A 26,279-nucleotide genomic window follows, 5' to 3' on the forward strand; every position below is an offset into this window, starting at 1 on the left:
TGTGCATGGGATGGCTTCCTATCATTAGGAGCAATTTTGTCTTCCTCCTGTAAATTGGGAATAAGCAAATTAGCCTGTAACCATCAATCCATTTGCTGGTTTTAGCAGCAACTTATCTGCAGGCTGCTATTAAGAATGTCTACTCGGAAGCACAAAGAAGTGTGTTATGTTTAATGCTGGTTTCTCTGTGCATCTCTAACAAAACATGTCAGTTGATTGGAATGATAATGTTAACAGACTTCTGTTGTCTCATTTTAAATGTAGGGCTATATACAAGCTTGCCTTCTTGGGCTAATAGAATTTTGACTGTAAAGAGACTTAAAGAGACTTAAAGAGACAGAATTAAACCAGTTTTTTTCTATTTTTCAGTTTTCTTCAGAAGTATTAATTGCAATACATTAAATGGCTTAAGATGCAGACTTTTGTGTTGTTTTTAATTTATAGTGAGTGATACAAGTTCTCACGGTAGACTGTGTTTGCTAGAAGAACTTCTTTTGGATGGGGCTTTCTGATCCCCTGAGTAGCATAATAGCTTAATGCAGAAAAGTCTGGCTCAGATTTTACTGTACATATCCTAGCAGGTGACATAAATGCATTTACTTCTTTATAGATTGTGTGAGAAGACTTATTGGAAATTACAGGAGCCATAGCACTGGGCGTAGTGGAGAATAATTCCTCTGTGATTCATGCTTTGCTGCTGCTAGTGATCTTTTCTGTACAGCATCAGAATGTAGCAGAGCAGGACCTCTTCCAATTCTTAGTGTGGTTAGAATGCCCTAGAGAACTACAATTCAACATTTTATTACTTCCAGCATTAGTGCAGTTGTTAGAAATACTAATTATTCTGTACATTCAGTGCATATAAAACTGTTCAAGAATAGGAGAATATACTGTTTTCGTTACTAAGAATTTAGTGTCAAAATATCTTCTTGTAGAGTGGTGATTCTCTTGTTTGTTAGAGAAGGAATTTCAAATGAAGAGCTTGCAATCAGGTTTTTTTTTGTGTGTGTGGTTTTTTTTTTTTTATTTTTTTTTTATTTGATGCAAGAACAGTAAGGACTCTTCCTTCAGTGTTGGGGCTCTTTGATTTATGTTTTTAATGTTATTTTGCCACACAAGCAATGGGAAGGAGGGTAGGAAGGGGATCATTTGTGATTTCAGCTGATTTCCAACTACTTTGCACTTAAGGATCAATAAACCGCAGCCAGAGCAGGGATGGAATGAAGCTTCATCTCCCATAGCTTTCAGATAGAAATGTATATCCCATAACCTTTATGTAGAAATCAATTTACCTTTGATTATTTTCAGTTATGTTTTTCAGTAGTGTCTTCAGTTTACCAGATTATTGTGTAAGGAATTTGTGCTTAAGTATATTTTTACCTCAGATTCTCTTAGAATTCTAATGTGGGGTCTGAATGATGTCTGATATCACAGTAATTTATCTTACAATAATTAAATGATCTAAGAACATGAATGAAGTGCAGTACTGAACCTGGGTAGTTTGACTTCTGAGAGATTAACTGCAGCAATGTGTGAACTATGAGTTTGCTAGTTTGTCTTTTATGAAAGGCAGGATAGAAATTATAATCAGTGTAAAAGCACTGTAATCCTTCAAAAGAAGAAAAATATTACTGTTTTCCTTGAGAAACATTTTGTATGAGCACACCTGTCTCACTAAATAATGATTGCCAGTGCAGTCTGCAAACACATCTATAGCAGAAACATTAAAACTTGCAGACATTTGCAACACCACAAAGCAAGCATAATAAAGGACCATGAAGCTTTCTGTTTAAATCAAATGTTTTTCTAATGAAAGCTGATAGATTAGCTGCATTCTGTTATAAAGCTCAGTTCACTTTTATATAGCTATTTTTATCTGAGAAGTGAAGTTAAAAGCATGTGTAGCACAGCAAAGAAGATTTTCTCTGATGCTTATAATTGTTACTTGATGTTTTGCTTTCAACCTAATCATCTCAGTGGAGTTTCTCTTTCACTAGAAGTTATACTTGGAAAAAGGCATCATTTTATAATTCCCCAGACAGAGCTGTTGTTATATGTGTATGGTCGCTCACTGCAAAGCAATGACAATGCATCCCATTACTTTGGGCTTCTGTGAAGTGGATTTAGTGATACTTCTTTAAATGCTGAATAGCATGTTGCTTTGTTCATGGCAGACCTTTCAGGCATACTGAAGATGTTATGCAGTATGTTTTGCCTGCCATAGCTGACACTTATTGTACATTTAAATTGCTTCAGGTATGGCTATAAGGGCTTTTTAAATTGTTCTGTCAGGTTGGAAAATAGCTTATTTTGCTAATTTTTGTTTTATTTTGTATTTATTTTTAGTAGTCATCTTTTCTGTGTATATACTTGGGGAAGTAAAAGGCCCCACCCGTGATAACGCAGATGTTCAAGATTTTGCTACTGTGTGAGTTTTACTGAAATCACGTTATCTGGGAAATGTTAGGGTTAAATGAAAGTTGCAACTGGAAAATATGTGTTGGGCAAAGTAAACTAGATAGAAGAGTGAGAATTTGTTGCAAATGTATGGGACAATATAGAGAAAATGTGGACTATAGAAGAGGAAGGAGAAATCAAGCAAAATGGAAAGCTGTAAAGCCAGTTCAAATAGTTAGTATGCTCCATGCTTTGTGTACTGCTCAAGAGTAAGATAAAATAATCCTGTTATAAAGATGTAGCTGAGGATGAATTAAGTAGTTGAGAGATATAAGGCTGTATAATTTCTTAAAGAGTTGAAAGAGCCCATACATTTTCTTAAATTACTGACAGAAGCTGACATTTGCTGAGCAGGATGCATGGAGTGTGTTGGATGACAACATGAGTATTGATTTGATACTCTTGCCTCCTTTTAAACAGCATAGAACAAATCCTCTCTGGTCATACAGTGCAAAGACTGGGGATTAAGGGAGGATGTGTTGGAAGGGATATTCATTCTGATCACAAATCTGTACTTAAACTGCAATGAGTTTGTATTATACAGCTAACAGATGTGCAAGCATGTGATTAGGGGAAAAAACCCTAGCAGTTACATCTAAATAAGCCTTTTGCACTCCAAGGTGTTTTAAAAATGCTTTACTCACCCCACAGATGTTTTGGTGTTCTTATCCTCAGCATAGGGTGGTTGAAATTAAATCAGTATTAGTGGTGTGCTTGCGGAGCTTTGCGTTGCTTTCTGTGTATGTAAGGCTTGGAGCACAGACCAGATCCTGAAATCACTTTACCTTTTCTTGCCTTAATCGTTGTTTTGTGTCTAGTTAAAAAGTGGTTGGGGAGCTTCCATAATTCCATTTTTTTTTTTTTTTTAATAGCTGTATAAATGGAATAGTCCTACAGCATGCTTACTTAAAAGGGGTTTGAAGGATAAGGAAAAAGTGTGATACAGGAAACTTGGATTGTTGGCAGAAAACACGACAATGCTGACAATTTAAAATTCAGCACTGTGGGATGCAGTTGGCCCCAAATGACCCTTAGTACCTGCTTATTTAATTGGAGTTGGCAACATGCGGCTCCCTGGAGGCTTCTGGGCACTTCATGAATTTGAACCACTGCTAAATAGTGGACTAGCATATGGATAGTCTACTGTTTCAGCACTGTAGTAATTAAGATTATGCTATGTACTTGGGGGAAAAAGAATCTGCTGACATACGGGGGTGGGGATGGGGGAATCACAGCTGTGAAGAACTTTTTGAGTAGTTTAAAATGCAGTACTTACTGCATTCAGTTGCTCCCCTGTAGTGGTTTAATGGTGGATCTATAGTCTTAGGTGAGAAATTGCTTGCTGTTTGTGGATTAGTTCCAAAATCATACCGTTAGTTTGACATATTTTTTCCTACAGAAATACAACAGATTTTGTAGTAATGTTTAAAGAATGTAAGTCAGTAGTACTTAAATATTAAAATCCTAAATACTTAACTGTTTAATTAAAAGTCAATAGTTTTGTGCAGTACTGAGTGTTGGATAGTGATTAGGAAGACATACAGATAGAACCATTCTTTGATGTATGTAGCTGTCCTGTATTAATAATTGGTTCCTAGGAATGAAGGCTGTGTCCCATATTTAAACATGCAAATACAAAATGTTGCATCTGGCTGTTAGTATTTGCAGTGCGAACAGGGTGATAATGTTTGGCTGACCAGTGTTAGTGAAACCAGGAGCGTGAAATAGAATCATAGAATAGTTAGGGTTGGAAAGGACCTTAAGATCATCTAGTTCCAATCTCCCTGCCATGGGCAGGGATACCTCACACTCAACCATGTCACCCAAGGCCTCATCCAACCTGGCCTTGAACACCGCCAGGGATGGAGCATTCACAACCTCCCTGGGCAACCCATTCCAGAGCCTCACCACCCTCACAGTAAAGAATTTCTTCCTTATATCCAATCTAAACTTCCCCTGTTTAAGTTTGAACCCATTACCCCTTGTCCTGTCACTACAGTCCCTGATGAATAGTCCCTCCCCAGCATCCTTGTAGGCCCCCTTCTGGTACTGGAAGGCTGCTATGAGGTCTCCACGCAGCCTTCTCTTCTCCAGGCTGAACAGCCCCAACTTTCTCATCCTGTCTTCATACAGGAGGTGCTCCAGTCCCCTGATCATCCTCGTGGCCGTCCTCTGGACATGTTCCAACAGTTCCATGTCCTTTTCATGTTGAGGACACCAGAACTGCACACAATACTGCAAGTGAGGTCTCATGAGATCAGAGTAGAGGGGCAGGATCACCTCCTTCGACCTGCTGGTCACGCTCCTTTTGATGCAGCCCAGGATACGGTTGGCTTTCTGGGCTGTGAGCACACACTGAAGCTGGCTCATGTTCATTTTTTCATCGACCAACACCCCCAAGTCCTTCTCTGCAGGGCTGCTCTGAATCTCTTCTCTGCCCAACCTGTAGCTGTGCCTGGGATTGCTCCGACCCAGGTGTAGGACCTTGCACTTGGCATGGTTAAACTTCATCAGGTTGGCATCAGCCCACCTCACAAGTGTGTCGAGGTCCCTCTGGATGGCATCCCTTCCCTCCAGCGTATCAACCGAACCACACAGCTTGGTGTCATTGGCAAACTTGCTGAGGGCGCACTCAATCCCACTGTCCATGTCACCGACAAAGATGTTGAACAAGAGTGGTCCCAACACCGATCCCTGAGGGACAGCACTTGTTACTGGTCTCCAGCCGGACATAGAGCCATTGACCACAACTCTTTGCGTGCGGCCATCCAGCCAGTTCTTTATCCACCGAGTGGTCCACCCATCAAATTGATGTCTCTCCAATTTAGAGACAAGGATGTCGTGTGGGACAGTGTCGAACGCTTTGCACAAGTCCAGGTAGATGACATCAACTGCTCTGCCCCTGTCCATCAGTTTCGTAGCCCCATCATAGAAGGCCACCAAATTAGTCAGGCATTTTCCTGCTTAGAAATTTCTAGCATTTTTCATGCTTAGAAATTTCTTAGAATTTTCTAGGATTTCTAGCTTAGAAATATTGTGGTTATGTATCAGAAATTGGAACAAAGAGCCAAGGTAACTTGATTTGTTAGTAAGTGCTAAATGTGAGTCAGGGATTAGTAAGTTTTGCAAAACTCTGATCAGGAGAAAAAATCCCTACACATAAAATAACACACACCACCACTCCATCCCCAGCCTTCTACATAGTTTTGTGGAAGAAAAAGAAAAAAACAGCTCTTTTTGATTAGTAAGTATTTGAGTAGTATTTTTGATGGTAAGTCAGCCTGTTAGTTAAGGGTTTAAACTTAATTATTAAGCAAGGTTCCAGACTATTAATGCTTTGATTTAAATTTGGACAATATTTTGTTTAGGGATTCTGTGGTCTTCATTTAAGTAATTCTGGAGTGGATACTTATCTATGTGCTTGGGGTGTTCCAAATTAGAGGGTGTTTTACTACTGGATATTAAGTTTAGTTGTCTTATGTTTGCTTTCTAATTATTATCCTTTGCAGGGCAATCCAGTTTCAGACTTGGGATTGAAATTTCAGTTTCTCTTCTAAGGAAAGACCTAGCTTAGGCTGTGATTTTATTTTTCTATACTTACAACTTTATATAAAGTTAGTTTGACAATTAGTTACAATTCTTATATAAAGCTACTTTTTTATTTTAGGTATGTGATCATAGCTTTTCTTTTATATTTTAGTGCTTGGTAATGATTTTCTTCAGGATATGGATTTAGTGCCATCTTGTGGGAAAATGTAAAGACAGCAGATTTTTTGGTTACTGGTTTCTTTTAGGTCATTTAGGATTTTTTTAGGTCATTTTTTGGATGTACTGGATTCTTTTAGGTCATAAACAAGAACATACTGCTATTAAATCTGACAAGAATAAATATAAATTTAACAAAGCTCATTGTGAACCAACCCAATGTCTCCCCACTTATGAAAACACATTTTTCAAATTGCATAGGACTTTTGAGCCCAAAATGTTGTCTCCTTAGTGATTTTTCTTTCCTGCTTATCTGCATTTCTTTGGTAACTCAGGATGAAATGTCTTTCCAGATGGTTGTCTTGCTTTGTGATGCATCGTTTTTCTGTGTTGGATCCATCTGAACACTGTTTTGATTGGAGCTACTGAAATCTCTGTATTGATTTATTTTTTTTTTCTTTTTTTAACAGTAGCAGAACACACAGTTCTAAAGCTTCTTTTCAAATTGTTTCAATGGGCATGATTATGTATTGTGGTTAATCAGCTCGCAGTACTATTCCTAGTAGAGAAAAAAAGTTGGAAGCTGAAGAGGGCTCTTTTATGTGTTTTGCCTGATTAAAATATAGCAGGCAGAGGTTGAAATTGGAACTTGATTTATCATTTTTTTATTTCTGGCTTACTAAAAGCCATGCTTGTTATTTGCCATGTGAATAACTTAAGATTTTTGTAGTGGCTGCATTAAAAGAATATAGTTAGAACTTTTCAAAATCAAAAGGTATCGGAGAGTAAGAAGGTCATACAAAAAGATGCTCCATTCCCACAGCTTTAAGTGATACTGTGTGTTTGTCTTATGTCAATGTTTTCCTGTATAGAAGCTTCAAGGACCTATTGGACTTGTAAATTAAACATGTATGTTTGCAGTGCAGTGCTGAGGTTTTGTTTAGTCTTCTCTTGCTTATTCTGTGTCTTTCAATATAGTATAAAAATCACTGGAATCTCTTTTTGAGGAACTGACAAGCTGTATTAGGCTGTTGTGTTTCCCCCTTGTTACAATAGGCAAAATGTTAACTTCTCCAGTATGTGACATATTAAGGTCACCTGAGAAACAAATACGTGCTGTATATTATGGAAATATTTTTAAAAATATTTCTGATGTAATTAACATCATTGAGTGTTTTCTCCATTACCACTTACTGATGATGGCAACCATCTCTGTCCTTTATGACCTTATTATTAGAAGCACTATTTGTGTACCAATATAGTTTTCCTTTATGTGCAGTTTTCTCGGATAGCTTCAGCAGAACTTGTACAATGTCCACATAAATTCCTGTCCTCAGATTTTATATTTTTTAAATGAAAGAAGTAGGATGTTTTTGGCAGTAGACTGCAAAACAGGAAAAGGGATCCCAGAGTGCACTGTATTTACTAGGAAAAGGATTCTTTTATTTATTTTTTTTTTCCCAAGGTAATAGTGAGCTTTCTGCCAGAAGCCTGCAAACTTTATAGCATATATATGAACAGAAAAAGGGACGGACTGAAGGTGAAATACCACAGGTTTTTTCAGTGTTTGAAATGTGACCTTGTTTACTCACAGTACTTTCTCTTTCTTTTTTTTTTTTTTTTTTTTTTTTGCTTTTGCTTATTAAATAGATAGCCAGAAATATTCAAAGTATCAATATCCTTGGAAATTCTGTGAGAATGTTTGCTCACTTGGTCTCACTTATTTGGCTGTTATCGTTTCAGAAGCTTAAAATACGAATTCTGTCATAGAGCTTTATTGGTCATTTCCCATTAATGTGCTCAACTGTACGTGATCAGCAATATTCTGGATTGTCATTCATGCTCTAATCATCTTTCTTTGATATTTTTGTGGTGGAATAGTTATATAGTATTATCTCTTTACATCTTTAATATACAGCTTATATATTGCAAAAAGTTATTTTCAAAGACTTGTATAATTCTTCTTAAATATTTTTTTTGAAGTTACTCACTGTCTTCCTTTAAAGTTCTTAGGCACTACTGTCTTTCCAATTTTAGTTGTTGTGCACCAAAATATTTGTTCAAGATGACAGAGAGAAGCTGACTGAGGTCTGGTAGTTCAGATTAGATACATCTGTACTAAGAAAAATAATGGCAGGGTGGATGCTGTTATGTGCCTATGGATGTGGTCAACATGATAGCAACGATGTCTCAACCAGTTAAGAAGGAAACACAAGCTTTCCTAGGTCTTGTGTGATTCTGGAGAATGCATAATTCAGGTTATAGTCAGTGTGCAAGTCCTCTTTATCAGTTAACCTGAGAGAAGAGCTATTATGAGTGGGGCCTTGAGCAACAACAAGCCTTTGAGAGTATCAGTGAGAAATGGCTTGTGCAGTAGCTCTTGGACCAGCAGTGCAAAATGTACTCTACACTGCAGCTGGGGAGCATCGTCTCACTTGGAGCATCTGCCAGAAAACATCAGGAGAAACCTAGGTTGACTATTAGGGTTTTGGAGCTGGGGGCATTTGATACTCCATTTGTCTTGCAGAACAACTGCTGTATGTACTGAAGCTGTACTTCAGGGCAGTGTCTGGACATTGCCTGCTGATGGGAAGTAGAGAATAAATCTTGTTTTTCCTTTGCTTCCATGTGCAGCTTTGTTTTTTGCATTGTTAAACTGCCTTTATCTTGACCCATGAGATTTTTTCCATCCTGTTTTCTACCACATGGTCCTGCTGAGGAGGGGGGTGATAGAGTGGTTTAGCGGGTACCTGGCTTCCAGCCAGAGTCAACCCACCACATGTCTGTGTTAAGAAATGCAGATTTAAATGTACATGACAAGATTTCTTATTTAACTTGCAAAAGCATGGTGTTAACTGCAAGCTTTATAGAATTTGACCAGGCACCAAATTTAAAAGCATAAAGAAATTAAAAATCAGGAAGGCCAGGAAACAAGAATTTGGCCTTTTCAAATACATGTTTCTACCAGCAAATGGTGTTATGGAGAATTCTCACATCTTTTGCACCTCCATCTTTTGCATTTTTAATGCTGAAAAAGCTTTGCGTGTGTGGTCTGAATCTCCTGTGATTCCTCACAAATTACATCTGCCTTTTTTCACCTCTTTCTGTCAGTCCTGTGTTATTCAAGCAGAATTCTTGTCAGCTGATCCTCAGTGGTGGTGTTTGGATTCCAGAATTTTAAATTACATTCGACAGATGAGCAAATGCATGGGAGAATCCATTTCTTCATTTATGCCACTGAAGCAGTATCTCCACTTCCCTTTTTGATTTTCTCTAAAAGAAGAAAATAAAGATTTGCATGTTTATCCTTAACAATTCTCATACTTGTTTCAGTAGTATAACCAAAGTTAGCAAACACACAAATTGGTTTAGATGCAGTTCATAAGAAAGCTCTAAGTAGTTTATCTTTCAGCAATAGAGCTCCATATAGTGAAGAATGAAAATGGAGCAGTGGCAGATTATAGAATAAATGATGTAGCTTAGTTTTAGAAAATTAAAGTATATTTGACAGTGTAATTTAGTGTTATCCTTGTTCACATGTATTTGGTGTAGTTGTAGCTTTTTACGGCATACAGCTATACAGTAGGATTTTTTTCCACAGTCTTCTGTATAATCATGTATTTGCCACTGTAAAAGATTAGATCATGTCAACTGTATATCCATCCCTGAAAGTCTATATTTATGTCCCAGGGCACTGGGTATTTTAATACTTTGTATTCCTTTCATAACATGCACCTTTGAGATGATGTGATCATGAACAACTGCTTATTAAGATATCCCATACCATCAAGAAGTTAGCTGCAGAGACTGCTTAAACAATCAACTGTTGTTGAAAGAATAAATTCAAAGACATTGTTAGACCATGTCTTTTCAAAGCCTATAACAGATCATAAAGAAGTGTCCAAATCCTTTGTGATTTTACATGCATTAATAAAAGGAAAAAGGAATGAGTAAGTTGGTATCTTCAGCTTGGTTTGATTTCCAGCTCTTCTGGAAGTCTTTTTCATTAATCTATTCTGATGTGCTCTTTGCTTTCCCAAACTGCCAGCTGCCTGGTGTAAGGTAAGGCAGTTCAGTCTCATCTCATATCCCACCCAGCAGTATGTGGATGTGTGTTGTCTGGACCTGCTCTCTTTCTTGAACTCTGATTATTCCTTCTAAACTTGCAGGGTTTTTCTGTCAGTTGGCTTTCACTTTGTTAGGTAATTTGACCCCCACATTCTATGGAAGTTCTGGCATTGAGAGGACAGAGACTTTGTCACAGTCATTTTTTTGTAAAGCCAGGCAAGAGACTTCCAGAAGTCAAAGCTAAAACACTTTTTTGTCCTTGTGTTTGGAGTGGTAAAGAAACAGGAGCTAAAAATGGAGCCATGAGAGATAGGGGTAAAAGAGACCGTCATGAGTGAGAGGGAGGATTGAAGCATTAGGTGGGGAAAACCCACTCAAGTCCCCTTTAGTTATAGTACTGTACAAAATCATTTCGAGCAGAAACATCAAAGAACATACTCAGAGCCCTTCAGCGGCTCTGGTACCCAAATTTGATTGATTCCTGTCTGACGAATTAGCGTGTTAGATTACGACTCTGTTACAGAACTACCAGTGAATTGCATGTGGATGGATGTATATTTCAAAATCCATCACTTGCTCATAGCATAAAACCACTGTCTTCAAATCCTTCACGTTGGCTTTCCCAGTCAAGACTGTAACATGTTTAATTCAGAGAAAGTATAATGGAATCTCCTGTGCACTTCTATGGATTGCCTCTTGGAGTCAGGCTATAGTGAAAGAATGAAAAAGTTCTGAGAGAACTATTTTGCCAAGAAATTGGCATGGAAATATTTTAGGTCACTGGTCTGTTTTTAATAGAAATCATGAAAAATATGGTAGATATGGTAGATTTTGCACTTTTTCTTTTAAATCCCATCAAGTTCTGTGTCTGTGTAATGACAGCAACATGACAGATATTCACAGCACTCCTACCTTCCTCCCACACTGAAATTGGTTATACAGTTGCTTTCCACCCTCACAACATTTGTTCTTGCTTTTTCTTAGCTAGCTGCAGATACAAAAATCTGTGCCAGAATACGTCTAAATCTGGTCGGTCATGTTCTAAGAACGTTCTAAGTCTTGGAGGTGTACAAAAATGATTCTCTTGTATCAAAGTCTGCCACAGTTGAGGCTGTTAGTTTTAACATAGTTACCGAGAAGCAGCCACAACTACTGTTGTGCTTAGTGACAAATGTGATTATGGGTAGACTTGAAGAACCATGTATATAGGTTGCTAGACGCAGTACTCCAGGGTATGGTTTGCTTTCTGGGCTGTGAGTGCACACTGTCAGGTCATGCCCAGTTTTTCATCAACCAGAAAAATAAGTAAGGATGCACCAGATAGGTCAGATACATGTTTCCAAGTCCTAAATTGTAAAAAATGAAGCTGTTTCATTGAATTCTAAGAATGGATGAAAAATTTGATATAATTTTTTATGTTTTGTTTGATTGTAGTCTTTTAAGTTTTTGACACATTTGCAATGCTTGCAGTTTCTTTTGAAGCCTTTGGAAAAAAAAAATGTATTTTTGTAAATGGCAGCTGTGAGTCTCAGGCAGACTTTATTTCTGTCAGAAGCGGGTAATTTCAAAGTACCTTGCAACACAATCAGCTAAACTAAAATGTTCTTAAAGATGAGAATGGAGACATTCTAATGTATTCTTTGAGGTGTCTGTCATTATTTATTGTCTTTTTTTCCCTGGGAATTTACTCTTTCCTAAAAAGAAAAATGTTACTTTTACCTGCTCCCTTCCCTTTTCCATCTCAGTAGTCATATATTGAAGAATTTAATGTAAAAGTGAAAGTTGTTTCTGGTTTTCTTTTTCATTTTCTTTTTAGTACAAGTAAAGGAGGATTTCATCCATACTTTGCTCTAATGCTAGTGAAGAAAATGAGTTTTTTCTTGTATAAATGAAACTTGCAATTTATTTAGTAAAATCTGAATTATTTTTAATTTGGTAATTTCAAGCATCTATTCTCCAATTCCAGTGTTAAAAAGCTACAAAAGATTAGAGAATGCAGGAAGTTTGTATTCTCTAATGCAAGATGTCATTTAGTTTGCAATCACCGCAAAACTACTGTGTGGGCTGGCTAAGATAACCTACAAAAATTATGTCCCTATGACTTAATATAATGAAAAAGCATTTAAAAAGAAAATGGGTTTGATTCTGTTTACTTTGCAGCATCTATCCTGCTTTGTCATTGTCTTCTGATGTCTTTGTTAATTCACTTGTTCATGATAATAATTTAATACAAGTTCTGTATTACTTGAAAATTTGATTTGGATTTATGCACTGAATTTCTGTGCTAAAGCTGTCAGTCATAAACACTCATATATTAGTAGATTTAAAGTTGGAAAATTGCTACATCTAGAGTAGTTTTAAGTTTATTGGGACCTTTAATGTTAATGAATATAAATAAGTGAATATAATTCTTACTAATATTAATGTAATTTTAAGTTAATATGAATAATTAAAAAGATGAGATTAAGAAAACGTTTACTATTAAATAAAAGCAGGGCTGCAAAAGAGTAGCTGACATTTGTATAGTCTTAAGTGACTGTGTGTCTAATAGAGACGCAAATAATAAGAGAAATAAGATCTGGACATTTATTAAAACGCTGCTACTTAATGTCAGAACAAAGTATAACTATACAGAATTCTACCACTAGCAATATTTTTTCCATTTGAAATAACTGATAAAAGACATGATTTCTAAGGGTTATTTTTTTAAGGTTTTGCATTTTTCATTTAGTTTATATTATTGTTACAGGCAGACAACTTTAGATGTAATTGAGCTAATCATGAAGGTAGTATTGAGGGAAATGATGTTTTGTTGTTTAGGTCCCACCTTTTATTTCCCTTCCCCCCTTTTTGTTTTTAGAATGCAGAGTTGCACAATATCCATTAAATCAAAAAAGTATGGTGCCATGCACTTAAGTCCCCTAGTTCGTGCAATTACATGTCTTCTGATACTGAGTGTGTGACTATCCAGGAATTCATATATCTATGAATTTAGTATGCTGTGTAGGCAGTGAATAGAGAGAGAAAATAAGAAAAATAAATTGTCAGAGAAGAAAACAATTGGAATTGAACATCATAAACTACAGTAGTTTAGGATAATTAACTATGTTCCAACCTTAACATGGGTAAAATTCTTTTGATTTTAATTTATGTTGAACAAAGAGTGCAAGAATTACCTCTGAACAAAGTAAGACCCCTGTACTTAGGTGTGGTACAAACATCTTAGGACACAAGGTATTGTGTTTTGGAAAACCAGCAAGTATAAAGAACAGCAAGATAAAACAGAAATGTTGTTATTCACTGTGGGATTGATTATTTCTGATGTTTTTCTGTGTCACATTTATTGAGTAAAGTCTGTGTATAGTTTAGGTTTATCTGTTTGAGTATTGTGAAGTTGTTGGTGCCTTTGTATATAACTCAATATTTTAATTTTTTTTTCTGTTGAAGGTATGTTTTGTTGAATTCAGTTCTTTCTGTTGAATCTCCTTTGCTTGCTTCTGACCTTTATTTCTGTTGATTTTTGCTTCATTTTTCATTCGCCATGCTGTTCAGTTTTTGGATGCCAGGAGAACGAAGGTTTGTCGACTATTTGCAGTCACTTTATTTTTCAAAAATCAGTATTGCTTATTGTTGTTTTTTTGTTTGTTTGATTGTTGGCGATACAGTAATCCTGTTTACTAAACATGTTCATAGCCTTTAGTTGCTAAAACTGAAAGCCAAAACCAACCAGCCCCAACTGAGCTCCTCCCCAAAGCCCCTTTAATTACAGTGAGTGCTTTGATTGACTTTATAAACAACGGTACTGTTGAGCACCTTGAAGGGCTGAATAACCTTTAGTCTAAGAAGTAGTTTAGAAAACATTGAATACTGAGTCTTTCAGCTTTTTAGGTACATATCGACATATGGATGTGTCACAGCCTAGTGTTTGGGTTTGTTGGTTTGCCTTTATTTGCTATTTATTTTATCTGTAGCTGCCATTATTTTGTGTGTGTGTTTTGTTTTCTCTAGAAGCACTTGAAAGATATCATTACAAATAGTCACATGCATTCGCTATTTTATGAGGTCATTTGATATACTTTCGTCATTGATTCTAATGATTTTTTGCAACAGCATACAAGTTTAGTCAAAGATTAATCCTACATTGAGATCCTAAACTGATTTGTTTCCCCTTTCTTTTCTTAATTGCAGCATCTGCAAATGACAATCCAGGCACTTCAAGATGAGCTTAGAACCCAGAGAGACCTTAACCATCTTCTCCAGCAGGAAAGTGGAAACCGGGGAGCTGAGCATTTTACCATTGAGCTCACAGAGGAGAATTTTCGAAGACTTCAAGCAGAACATGATAGACAAGCTAAAGAGCTATTCCTGTTGAGAAAAACACTAGAAGAAATGGAGCTTAGGATTGAAACACAAAAGCAAACACTAAATGCCAGAGATGAGTCAATAAAGAAGCTTCTGGAAATGTTGCAAAGTAAAGGTTTGCCATCTAAAGGAATGGAAGACGACAATGAGAGAACTCGAAGGATGGCAGAGGCTGAATCTCAGGTTAATCATTTAGAAGTTATTTTAGATCAGAAGGAAAAGGAAAACATGCATCTTAGAGAGGTAAGGAAAAAGTAATTTATTTGTTTAAAAGGTATTTTCAAGGTACTTGCTGCAGTTTTTGAAATATACATTAGAGTGTATAAGTGTTTTCTATTTCTGCTCTCTTTTTTCATAAAATTCTAAATACACAACAAAACTGTACGACGTGAAAGCAAGTATAAGAAATTATGGAAGAAAAGTAATTGTGGTTGGGGCTTATCTCTGACAATGTTACTTTGTTAGTTTCTGTATTATTTATATTTTGACAAATCAGTGATTGGCAAATGAAGAATAGAACTACTGAAGAGGCAAGTAACACCTTCTGCTATAAACTGAATAGTCATGAGTGAATGCTACTATGTGTTTGATTTTATACCACTTGTGTTTGAGTGTTTTAAAGTGTTTTACTTTCCATATAAAAAGGCTTCTGCCTATGTGTATTTCTAATGTATTGTTAAGGTGGTGGTGGTACCACAACTTCTTAGGTAAATATACTATATAGTGTTGCCTCATGAAAACACTGGGATGATGGCTGTGCTGTACTTTGAGAGGTCCTGAATTTAATCCCAAGCTCACCTGCACCAGCTGCCCGCATCAATTGTGAATGCATTTTTGGGACTGGATCTGGGATGATTGAATTAACACAACTGAAAGAATCTGGCCTGTTGTCAAGCCTGTCTGCCCCTCTACATCCCAGCAGTCTGTCAGCATTATCATGTGACTGGTGTCAGACAAACAAGACAGTGTGAATCTTCTTCAGAAAGACCTTGGTTGCTTCTGCTAAGGAGGGTAAAAATTACAGGGAGATCATGTGCAAGCTACCTGCAAGGAAGTCAAGATAAATGGGTCTGTTTCCTTAGAAACTCAGCAACAGTGTGGTCTGATGGAACTTTCAGTCTAGTAAAAACACTGATTTGCCTGACAGATCAAAGCATGAATATAGTTAGTACAAGAGCATAGAAAACTTTTACTTGTTTCTATTTAACTCTAAACATAGGAATGCTAGAGATTTAGAAAAGCTAGTTAGATCCACAGAATGTTGTCAAAGTATTTTCTTTGCTATGAACAAATTCTCTTGTATTTAGCTTATCACTACTTTTAAAGTTTTCCTGTGAAGAGCTGGATCCTGAATCTCTTCACAGGCAGAATTTTAATTAAAAAGTGATGCCACCCATTAACGAAGCCTGAAAGTCAATGGATCCTGAAAGTAGTTGTGTAAGGAATTAATGACACTGTGTTTGCGATGAGGGGAGAAGTTCTGTAACTTAGCAGACAAGTTTCTGGATTTAGAGCTGCTATTCTCAGAGTAGTATGTTTAGTCTGCTTCAGGGATGAATGATTGGCTAGTTATTTGCTTTGTCATGTGATTGTTTGCTTTTCACCTGTTGCATCAGTATCACTTAAGTTTCTGAATCCCAATATAACTATGTATTGGACATGCATAAATTTACAATGAAAATTTAAAGAAGGGTTCTAATTAGCACATTAGTCAGGAGTAATGAAAGAAATAGAACTAAAGAGAGCTTGAAAAGCAGATAAAATGTTAGCATCCAAGACAAGTCCCTGGGCACCCAATGTATTGATTAGTCCAAGGAATGCTGAAAGGAGATCATATTGCTACTTACAGACAGTGCATGTTTCTCCTGTATTTATACTGAATTAGTTTTATGTTTCAGCGTTCCCCCTGGGTTACCCTCAGGGGCCAGGAAATAAATTTTCTCCCTCAATTTACATGACGACATAGAGGTTGTCTTTTGCCTGAAGGTACTTTAGGTATAGAATGGGGTTTACTGGTTATGACTTGCTGCTATACCTTGGTAACTGGTCAAGGGTTAAAAATTCACTTTTAATGATCTGGAATCTGACCCTGTCAGATTGGCAGGAGCTGTGTGCTGATTTGGAGATTTTGGCTAACAATTTCCTCTCTGTTTTAAGAATTCAAGGCTTTGGGTGAAGCCTGTCTCCAGCTCTCTTCCTGTTGCACATGGTATTTATGGGTTTTCATTATTTACCTGCACGTTTGAAGTGTTTTGTAGGGACCTTGGACGTATGAGATGTAGGGTGTATGAACGCTTTAGAAAGTAAATTTTTAGTAGATGCCTGGAAAAACAAGATTCCTGCTTGTTTTTCCAGGAATCTGGATTTGATTTTTCAAGTGGACACTTGGAAAGTGATCTGAGATTCAAATTTTGTCTTTTGCTGCATGCTATTAGATATTCTGTATAGTTTTATGTATTTGTTAAAAGTCCAAATGGATCAATTTTTGATCTCCATGAGTAGCTTGATAAGCCCTTAATATTCTGCAGTGGTTGTTTGAATTGCCTTCACTACATGTAGTCTTCATCCTGAACAATACAGTTTTCCAACATGATAAAACAGGAGTTCCTGTGTTGAATCTTCTGCACTAGTCTCCTTGATGGATTGATAATTTCTTTTTTTTTTTAACTAGTGCTTTAAGTTTTCATTCAAACTGTGTAAATGACATTGCAGAATTCCTGGATTGTTTTTTTTTCTTCCCTGAGAAGGCTTTAAAAGTAAACTGGAACTTGGATACATTTTTAATTAATTCCATTCATGAATTATTTCATATTCACTCAAACTGTGTTAATCTTTCTATATCTTTAACAAAATATTTGTCATTTTAGAACTTTATCTAAAATATTCTGCTTTCTGTATTTTGCAGGTTGGAGTATAGAGCTGATGTGTTGAGTATATTTCTGAGAAGCTGGTATATGGTCATGTGAAAACATATTTGATCAAATTCTTAACACTTGCTTCTGTTTTTTAATTAGTTTTGCTATTTGACTTTCTGCCGCTGCACTTGAAACAAGTTGAGGAAGATAAACTTCTTTGTAGCAGCAAGTGGAGTTATTCAGGAACTGAGTTTTCTAGTGTGTCAATTTACCATTGAAATGATAGATTCTGCTGTAGTCTCCATTGGAAAGAATGCTATCTATGGAAAAAAGCTGAAAATGGTGGAAATGAGGTTGAATGTGGAAAAAATAACTGAAGACTACTGATTTTCTACAGCCTCAATGCTACATTAAAAGGCCTACATAGAATGACATCTTGTAAGCTATGTTGTTAGTATTTAGTTTAAAGATGCTTTCAATCTGAAGTTTTGCAGTTCTTGAAATCTAGTTGTGTACCAGCTTGTTAGCTTTTAAATCCTAGCTGGAGAGAGGCCAAATCTTATGTATTTTGCTGAGCTTGTGAACACGTTTTCCCCTAATGCAACCGTATCTTTCTCCCTTATGCTCTTAATTTCTTAGCTCTTTAAAATAGTGCCAAATTTGGAATCTGTCTTCTCTCTTGTTCATTCACAGTCTTTCAGAGCTCTCAGCGCACTGGAATAGAAAGCTAATGGATGAGAAGCAGAAGAAATTAATTTTTGGTATTAGTAATCACTGGTGGGTGGAATTTTGACCAAAGCAGAGAATTAAACTAATATGTTTTCCGAGAAACTAAAACAACTGGTTGGGAAATGCTGGGAATTAAGGGCACTTTCTTCTATGCTCTTAGGTTTCCAGTTGCTGTCAATTCTATCTCCTTGACCTGTGCCCCACCCCAACCCCCACCCCGCAAGCACTGGTGATACTAGGAATTGAATAGCAAGGGATATATTCTTCGCTGTTCCAGAGCTGCTTTTGTCTAACTATTAGTTTTTTTCAAAGTTTATTTAAATAGTTAGAATTAACTTTTGTTATTGTCCTTCAGTCTCTACCCCTTTGTCAAATATGAAATGCTTCTCATAATCATCTTCTGCCTATTTCATATAAGCATGCATGTTACCAGAAACCAATATCCTACTGTTCTGATTCAAAATGATTTGCTGAATGTCCAAGAGTCATGTAAAAATTTCTCTTTCCTAGGCCATTGATGGTTTCTTCACCCTGTTTCCCCCTGTGAATAGCTGTAGCAGAATTTCATAATATAGCTGCCTTCGAAGACCTGGAATTTTTCCAGGCCTTAGGTTATATTTCTTAGGGAAGGGACATACAAATGGCTAGTGTACCAGAGGCACAGGAATAACTCTGGAAAATAAAACCACCATATTTTTAAGTTGTTTTCTTATATTTAGCAGATTTCTACTGACTTTGGTGTGTTAACTACCTGGCCCTCAAAGACTGTATCTTCATGCAGTGTGCAGTCTTCTGTATCTTTAAACTTTGTTTCACAGAGGCAAACTTGTCATGATTGGTTTACCCAAGTTTTGTGTTTGAAGGTCTTAGGAATGGCAAATTTCAGGCTTATTATAGAAGAGGAAAAGGATGCTTCAGCTGAAGTAGGAGTCCTGTTCTTTTACAGGAGTAGCAAAGAATGTCAGTTTTGATAAGGTTCATTAAAATGTTGGGAAATAAGCTATGCAAAAAATGGTATTAGATTTCTTTCCATGTATTAAGGAATTTAAAATCTAGGCAATCAGCTTTTACAAGGATAGCTAGATTGCCAGATTTGCGATAGTTATAACAAAAGTTTCCTTAGTTGCTGATTCACAAAGCAAAAAAGAACAAATGAAACTCTGAATGGCAAAAAGTGCAAACATGTGTTTTTGCTTCAGTTTTGGAGATGCAGCCTACTGAAGAGAGAATGTTGAGTGCTTTTCCGTGGTTTCTGAGAACTTCAGCCCAGTTTGTGCTCAGTTTTCCGTCGCTAACTTAGTCTGGATCCTTTGCCTGCAACTAACTTAAATATTTTTGCTAATGTTTTTCAAAGGTAGCTGAATTTTACTGATGTTTTCTGAGACAAAATGATACAGCCTTTGCTTTGGTAAGGAAATAATGTACTCTATATGGAACAAAGTGGTCTTTGCAAATACGCATGAGAAAAAAGACACTCTTGAGCTGGGTAGTCTCCCTGTAAGTTTGTTAATGGCTCAAAACCTGTCTTGAAGCTGTAATGTCATACCATGGCATTCTTCATGTTCAGAATTAAATATCATGAAGATTACTAAATATACATTCCTGTCAGACAACATGAGATGCCTGCTTGAAAGTTCTTAAACTGGTTATCACATGTCTCTTCTAGAGTTTTAAATAAACATTTGTTTCTCTATAGCTTTGGGAGAACTGTAGGTAATATGGGGATTTTATCATGTGGAAATCTAGCACAGATGTTTGGTATTACTTTTTTTAAACACAGTGACCACACATTATTTACCCTAAGTACCATTAAGTATTTTTTTATTATTGCTATTAAAAACTTGCCTTAGGCAAAGTCCCACTAAATCTCTAGTGAAGTCAAATGTTAAAATTCCAGCAAGTATTTTATTATATATACATACACGTATATTACACATGCCCTCTCTGTATAACATACATTTTCACTAAAACAGAATCTGAGATCATATAGGATTTTATATACACATTTTTAACTCTTATCTTGCATGTATTCTTAAAATAATGTTATTGCACATGGTTTAAAGCTACAGCTTTTTTATATTTCGTAGAAAGAAGACCAACACAGCTTCTTTATTATAATTTAAAGTGTACTTCTAAACTTTCAAGCATTTTTTAAAACTTTGCTCTATGTTTGAACTCAGCTTGGTCACATAATGAAGGCTGCTGATAGGATTTGAACTGCCATCATGAATTAGTTATTGCATGTTTTTGAAGTTATTAATGGAGCAAAGTTCCTTCTTCCACTGTGAGTAGAACAGATGCCTTGCGGACTTTTGGTGTTTACTGTAAATGTCTTACACTGGAGCCAGTAGTAATTTACTAAGGAAATGCTTTATCAACACCAAACGATTCTTCCCTGAAGTTAGTTATATAGATTAACAACCATTCTAGACTGAATGTCTTTATTAGGTTCATTAGTGCCTCTTTTTTTTCTCCTGTCTCAGCTCAAAATATTAATCTTATCAGTTGCTATAAAAAAGATTATTTTCTATCAGAATATCAATAGTAATGTGTTTTCTAAGGTGACCCCTTAAGTATATAGGAGGTCTTTGCAATGTGGGCAGTCACTCTAGACATGAGAAGGTAGACAGAACCTGATTATGCTCTAGAGAGCAGTTACTGCTTCTGGCATAGCCCATTCAGATTTTGTTATGCCTTATGATATGCTTGCTAGGGTGCTTGGCTGCAATAGAGTGTCAAACTGACATGTCTCAAGAGTTGCAAGTAAAGAAATTCTTTAAGGAAAAATGAGAGAAAAATCAGATTCATGAATAAGCTGAGTTTTCTACACCTTTCTACATGTGGAGGTGATAAGTGTTGATCCTGCCAGCATTCCTGGGAACTGCATCCTTTGAAAGGTAGCCTGGGGACCATCTTGAATTGCTGTAAAACTGCTGTTGTCCCCAGATGTGGACTACTGTCTTTACAAGGCTGCTTACCCAGTCACATCTACAATTTTCAGGCTGCATGTAAACATTTTAAAGACTAGCTAATGAAACAGAGAGAAATGCTCAATTTTGATTTTTATGATAGGATTTGTTTCTTTTCATCCTACCTCTTTAAAAGTCTCTGTTCACCTGTGCTACACCTAGACAGAGATATCTGATAGAAACCATGTTTCCTAATCTTAAAGAGGAAAAGAAAAAGGTAAAATGAATGGTGTTATGTTGTTGACATAAAATATAATGAAAATAAATAAACTGAGGGAAAGAAACCTCACTGAAGACTAAAACGCAAATACAGAAACAAAAACAAAGCACCAAATTATCTAGCATGTAGTTTTATTTTATACATGGCTCATAGTAAATAATGATTCCCACTTGCATCTCACTGGCATCAGTCAACTCAAAATGAAGGAAATACTTCACAGAATCTTCCAGAACTTCAGCACTCTAAATATAAAGATGTTGATCTCTTCACTCATCTGTGCTGCTGATAATGTTTGCATGTCTCACAGTTTATTTTTAACAAATTATCTCTCAGCATCTTTCTGAGTGTAACACTCCTTTTTCTATAGAGGAGGAAAATAAAGCCAAAGGTAAGTCAGAAAACTGCCCAGGTCTTCTCAGAAAACCAGTAATGGAGCAGGGAAAAGATCTGCTTGAGTTCCATGTACATTCCCTGGCCACTGTTATGCATTTCCACTATGCAAGTGGAACAGCAGTAGTTGAAAAATGAGTGTCTTTATGCAAATCTTTCAATTTAGAATAAAAAATATATTTTAACACGTTAACGTGTTAAACAGGTTTTGTTTAAAACATGAGTTGCTAGAAACTGCTGTAAGCCAGTGTAAGGACAAGACAGCTGGAAAGGAAAAGGCTTAGCAAACGGGTAGTGCAGATAGTTGTGTGAAGAGTAGGGTAAGAGGGTTTTCAGTTGTTGATTTAAGATCAGCTGAGTGCTTGGAGTGGAAAAGTTACAGTTGAGATGTGAGATTTCTAGTACAAGCATTTTTTCTTGCAAGCACCCTGTTTCAAGCTAGTGGGGCCTGAAGACTGCATCAGATTACCAGTTCTGCCTAGTACAAAGCAGGCGGCAGTATTTTGTGTGTTTTGAAAATTCAGGAAGATTGATTAAATTCCAGGTGTGGGCAAGTGTATATCCGTAACATTTGATAATTTTCTGTTGCATTGCAAGCTATCTCTTGAGAAGAGCTAATATTCTGAAATGCCATTGCTTGCTATGTTCATAGAATCATAGAATTCTTTACATTGGAAAATACGACGATTGAATCCAACTGTTAACCTAGCACTGCCAAGTCCATAGTCTTGTAGGGTCATGCTAGCCTATTTTCTAGTAAAAGAAGTGTAGACATGATTAAATACTATTAATGCAGGTTCTAGGCTATTCTTTATATATTTAAAAAAATAAGGGGAGGGGGAGGGAGAAAGGTTTTTCAGGAGGAGGTCAAAGAATTAAGGCTTCAGTTAAGTGGGTTCTTACTCATGTGCTGAATTATTGTTCATACTTCTCAAACCAATGAACTTAATTAAACCACATCCCCCTAATCCTCTGCTTACACTGAACACATGCAAAGAATGTGTCCCACTTTTGATGACTCCTACCTGCACTTCATATAGAGGTACAACTGACTGAATCTTCTGTGGGTTTTTGTTTTTTTTTTTTCCAGTTTCCTTTGGGGTATTAGCTGTAGGACAATATTTAAATCGGGATATAAGATATCATTAGTTCATGGTATGGTCTCTTATGGCAGATGCTGTCTTCCTATGTAAAAACATTTAAAAAGAATTGAGACCATACTACTAAGCAAGCATTAGAGGAACAGTGATGTTGGGTGTATTTACTGCCATTTAAAATTACTGACCTTCAGCCAGTGAGCATAAGGAATTGGAAATGTGTTTGAGGTGGACCTCAAACTGGAACCAGCTTTTTAATTCTAGATACTGTTTTATCAAACCCAAGAAGGAAAATGGGTCTGAAAAATTCTCATCCATTTTAAATGAAAGGAACTGTTGAATTTTTTATCATCAGAGTGCTTTTCCACTGTACGAATATTTCCAGAAGAATGTTGGAAGGAGAAACTGAGAATCTGAATAATTGAAGTTATTGTCAGAGTTTCTGTAAACTGTCAGCTCTTTTACTCGCTACATCCTGTATCATCTCACAAGAAAACCACAGAATTTTAGACAGAAATTAATATTTTGTAAAATAGGTTGAATAACACTGTTCTTCTAAATCCTTTATACCTTTATAGCTTCAAAGGTGGAGTAAGATTAGTAAACTCCATTTTGTCATTTTCAGGGCTAGCCTTCTAAATTCTAAAACCTCCTGCTCTTTCCAGCACATCACATGTTTTAGCTGAGACTCCTTTGTCTTAGGAATCATGCTTTTACCTAGAGTAAAAAAAGCAGTCACATAAGCTTGACTTCCAGAAGACTGCAACAGGCTAGCCTCCTGCCAGAGACAAATTACATATGTGGGTGTATGTGTATGTACACATTTTTTTCCTTTGTGTGGACCAAAAGAATAAATGTGCTTTGTCATCTTTAAAAAACCCCTCATCCACAAGTCCCCTAAAAGGAAAATACAACTTTTCATTTGCTAAACTTTTTCCTTGTACAAACCTTAAACTCTGTGTAGCGACATGAGTTTTGCCTTTGTGTGTGCATGGCCTATCTCAGTAATAAAAGTGAAAGTGTATTATACGCAGTAGAACATGGCTAATAATGTAAACTCTTCCTGAAGTGTCACCTGAAATTCAATTTGATGAGGGGATGAATGTGATCTTAGATTAAACCATTTAATGAAACAAGATTTCTGATTTAGTGAACATATGTAAATTTCTTGTTGAAACAGTCCAACCCCTTTCTTCAGAAATATATCGCCTTTGATCTGATGGAAAACTGGAGTGTAGCTAGTTACTAATTAGCTCATACATGTATTCATTGGCTTATGAGATAATCTTGATTATAGGTCAGTTTTTTTTCTGTTGACAATTCGAGACTGATAGTCCAATGTGATTATAGAGCCCTCAATATATTTATTTGGAATTACTAAATTTGATAATATTCCATCTCACTATAAAGACTTAGTTAAAATATTGATGAATAACCCCAATGTGCTCTAAAAGATGTATCCACCAAAATTCTGGGTATGTGAAGGTACTGAGGACCAAATCCTGTTTGTGATTTTTAGCAAGTCAAATGAGGTCAATGGGATTAACTGAGTGATTTAAGGTGAATAGGATTACATTTGAAAGAATAAATGAATTCAGGCTTGGTGACTGCTTGTTTACACTGGTTGGAAGGAAGTAATTCTTGGTAGCTTTTCTGGGGATGGAGCTAACTTCTTCACCTGCTTGGCTTATCTCCACTTAAGAACTATATGTCATCCCTCATATGTAAAAATATTTTGGTTGGTCTTCAGACTGTTTTCTTCTCACTTTACAAAACAAAACCACCCAGACATTTTAGACCCATTTATGTATAAAGAGTATATTTAGAATAGTTATTGGTTCTGTGTATTCTCGTGACTGTCATTTTAAGATTTAGGACAGTATTAATGCAGGCAGTTATATGAACTCAGGGGACTACTTACTGTTAGGAATATCTGCAGGGTTTGTGCCCTTGCCTGTTCCTTTCACTTTCGTGCCAAAGAGTTGAGCAATATTTCTGCTGCAAGAACTTTACAATTCTTGTTGAAGGAAGTGAAATGATAAATAGAAATGATGTGTGATTCAGAGAAGTGTGAATCAGACATGTTTCCTCCTAATTTCTGAAAGAGGAGTTCCTGTGCAATACCATATTATAGTCTGTAACATATATCAATTTTTTTGGGGTGTAGAAAGACAAAACTGTAGTGTTTCCTACTCTGTAGGCTTAGGAGGTATAAGGGGCATATCTACTATGTTATTTATGGCTCTGCGTTTTACACAATTTCCTTGAATTCATTCTTTTTTTTTTTTTTTTTTTTTGTTTGTTTTTTTTTAATACAGTTTGTGTCTCCTGGACACTTGTGATACTTGAAGATTTTGTTCATCATCCAAGTTGCACTGATATAATTCAGAAGAAGAAAAATAATTGACAGAAAAATACTTAGTCAACTTAGTGCTATACTTGGTAATTGCAAACAGGTTCTTAGTGGTGTGTCACTGAGTTCTGGCTACTGTATTTCTTCATTAACAAAATTCCTAAGCTTCTATTGCTGTGCTGTGCTGGCAATCTAATTCCTATTTTACTTCAAAAAAAAACCATTTCCTGTAAAAGTCTTCCAAGCAGGGTTAATGAAGGGCAATTTTACTGACAGGAGTATGCTTCACTCTATTCTCCTTAAAGTCTGCATTTGCAGAATGCATTATTTTGATCTGTTAATCGATAATTAACAGCTATATATATATTTCTTTAGTCACACTGCTTTAATTAGCATTAACTCTTGACATTATTTATTTTCCTGAATATAAATTTATTTACAAAGACATGTGGATCTCTGGGTTTAGATATATACTGATGAATATAACTGAATAATGTGTTTTTCTTTGACTCATTACTTGACTCAAAAGTAAACATTGGAAAGAAGCATTCTCTTAACGTGATCTTTAGGAGGAGAACTTAAGTAATTTCTTGGTTCATGATGTCTGTTTAGCAAGTTCCTGCAAATAGTGAGTTCATTAAATTTCTGCTTTTTCCTTGTCAGTTGAATTCTTAGGAGGTTTATTAACTGAAGCAGTGCTCTTCAGATACTGAACAAGGAATAGTATATTTTTTACTAGATATCTAAAAGTATTGGGGATTGGGGTGAAAACTTGCGCCCCTGTTTGCCGCATAACTTTTCATGACTATTAATGACACTCAGGTCATATTTTAAGATTAAAGCTTAACTGAGATCGGGTTTCTCTACAAGTGAAACTGCTGATTGCAAATATATATAAACTGTAAGAATTAGTCTGTTCTTTGATAAGAAACAATCATTTGGTAATGAAGCAGTGCATTTCCTGTGGTAGTTATATGCAGAATAAGTCAAGTTGTGGTTCAGATGGTTTGATTGTGGCTGTCTTTAAAGTGTGGCACTTGCTGCTTACTCACCTGTTGTTGACAGTAAATCCTA

General features: G+C 36.2%; 1 protein-coding gene across 1 annotated transcript in view; it reads left to right on the plus strand.

Moving 5' to 3' along the window:
- Nucleotides 1-26,279, plus strand: part of ERC2 (ELKS/RAB6-interacting/CAST family member 2) — a gene marked incomplete at its 5' end in the record, with an annotated part of 347,626 nt that overhangs the window by 35,516 nt on the left and 285,831 nt on the right. The window contains one exon of the mRNA XM_080625511.1: nt 14,419-14,835. Coding sequence (XP_080481637.1) covers nt 14,419-14,835 — 417 coding nt within the window. The remainder of the gene's footprint in view (nt 1-14,418; nt 14,836-26,279) is intronic.

This window comes from Psittacula echo (genome assembly GCF_963264785.1).
Source record: "Psittacula echo genome assembly, chromosome: 9".
In the NCBI taxonomy this organism is placed as follows: Eukaryota; Metazoa; Chordata; class Aves; order Psittaciformes; family Psittacidae; genus Psittacula; species Psittacula echo.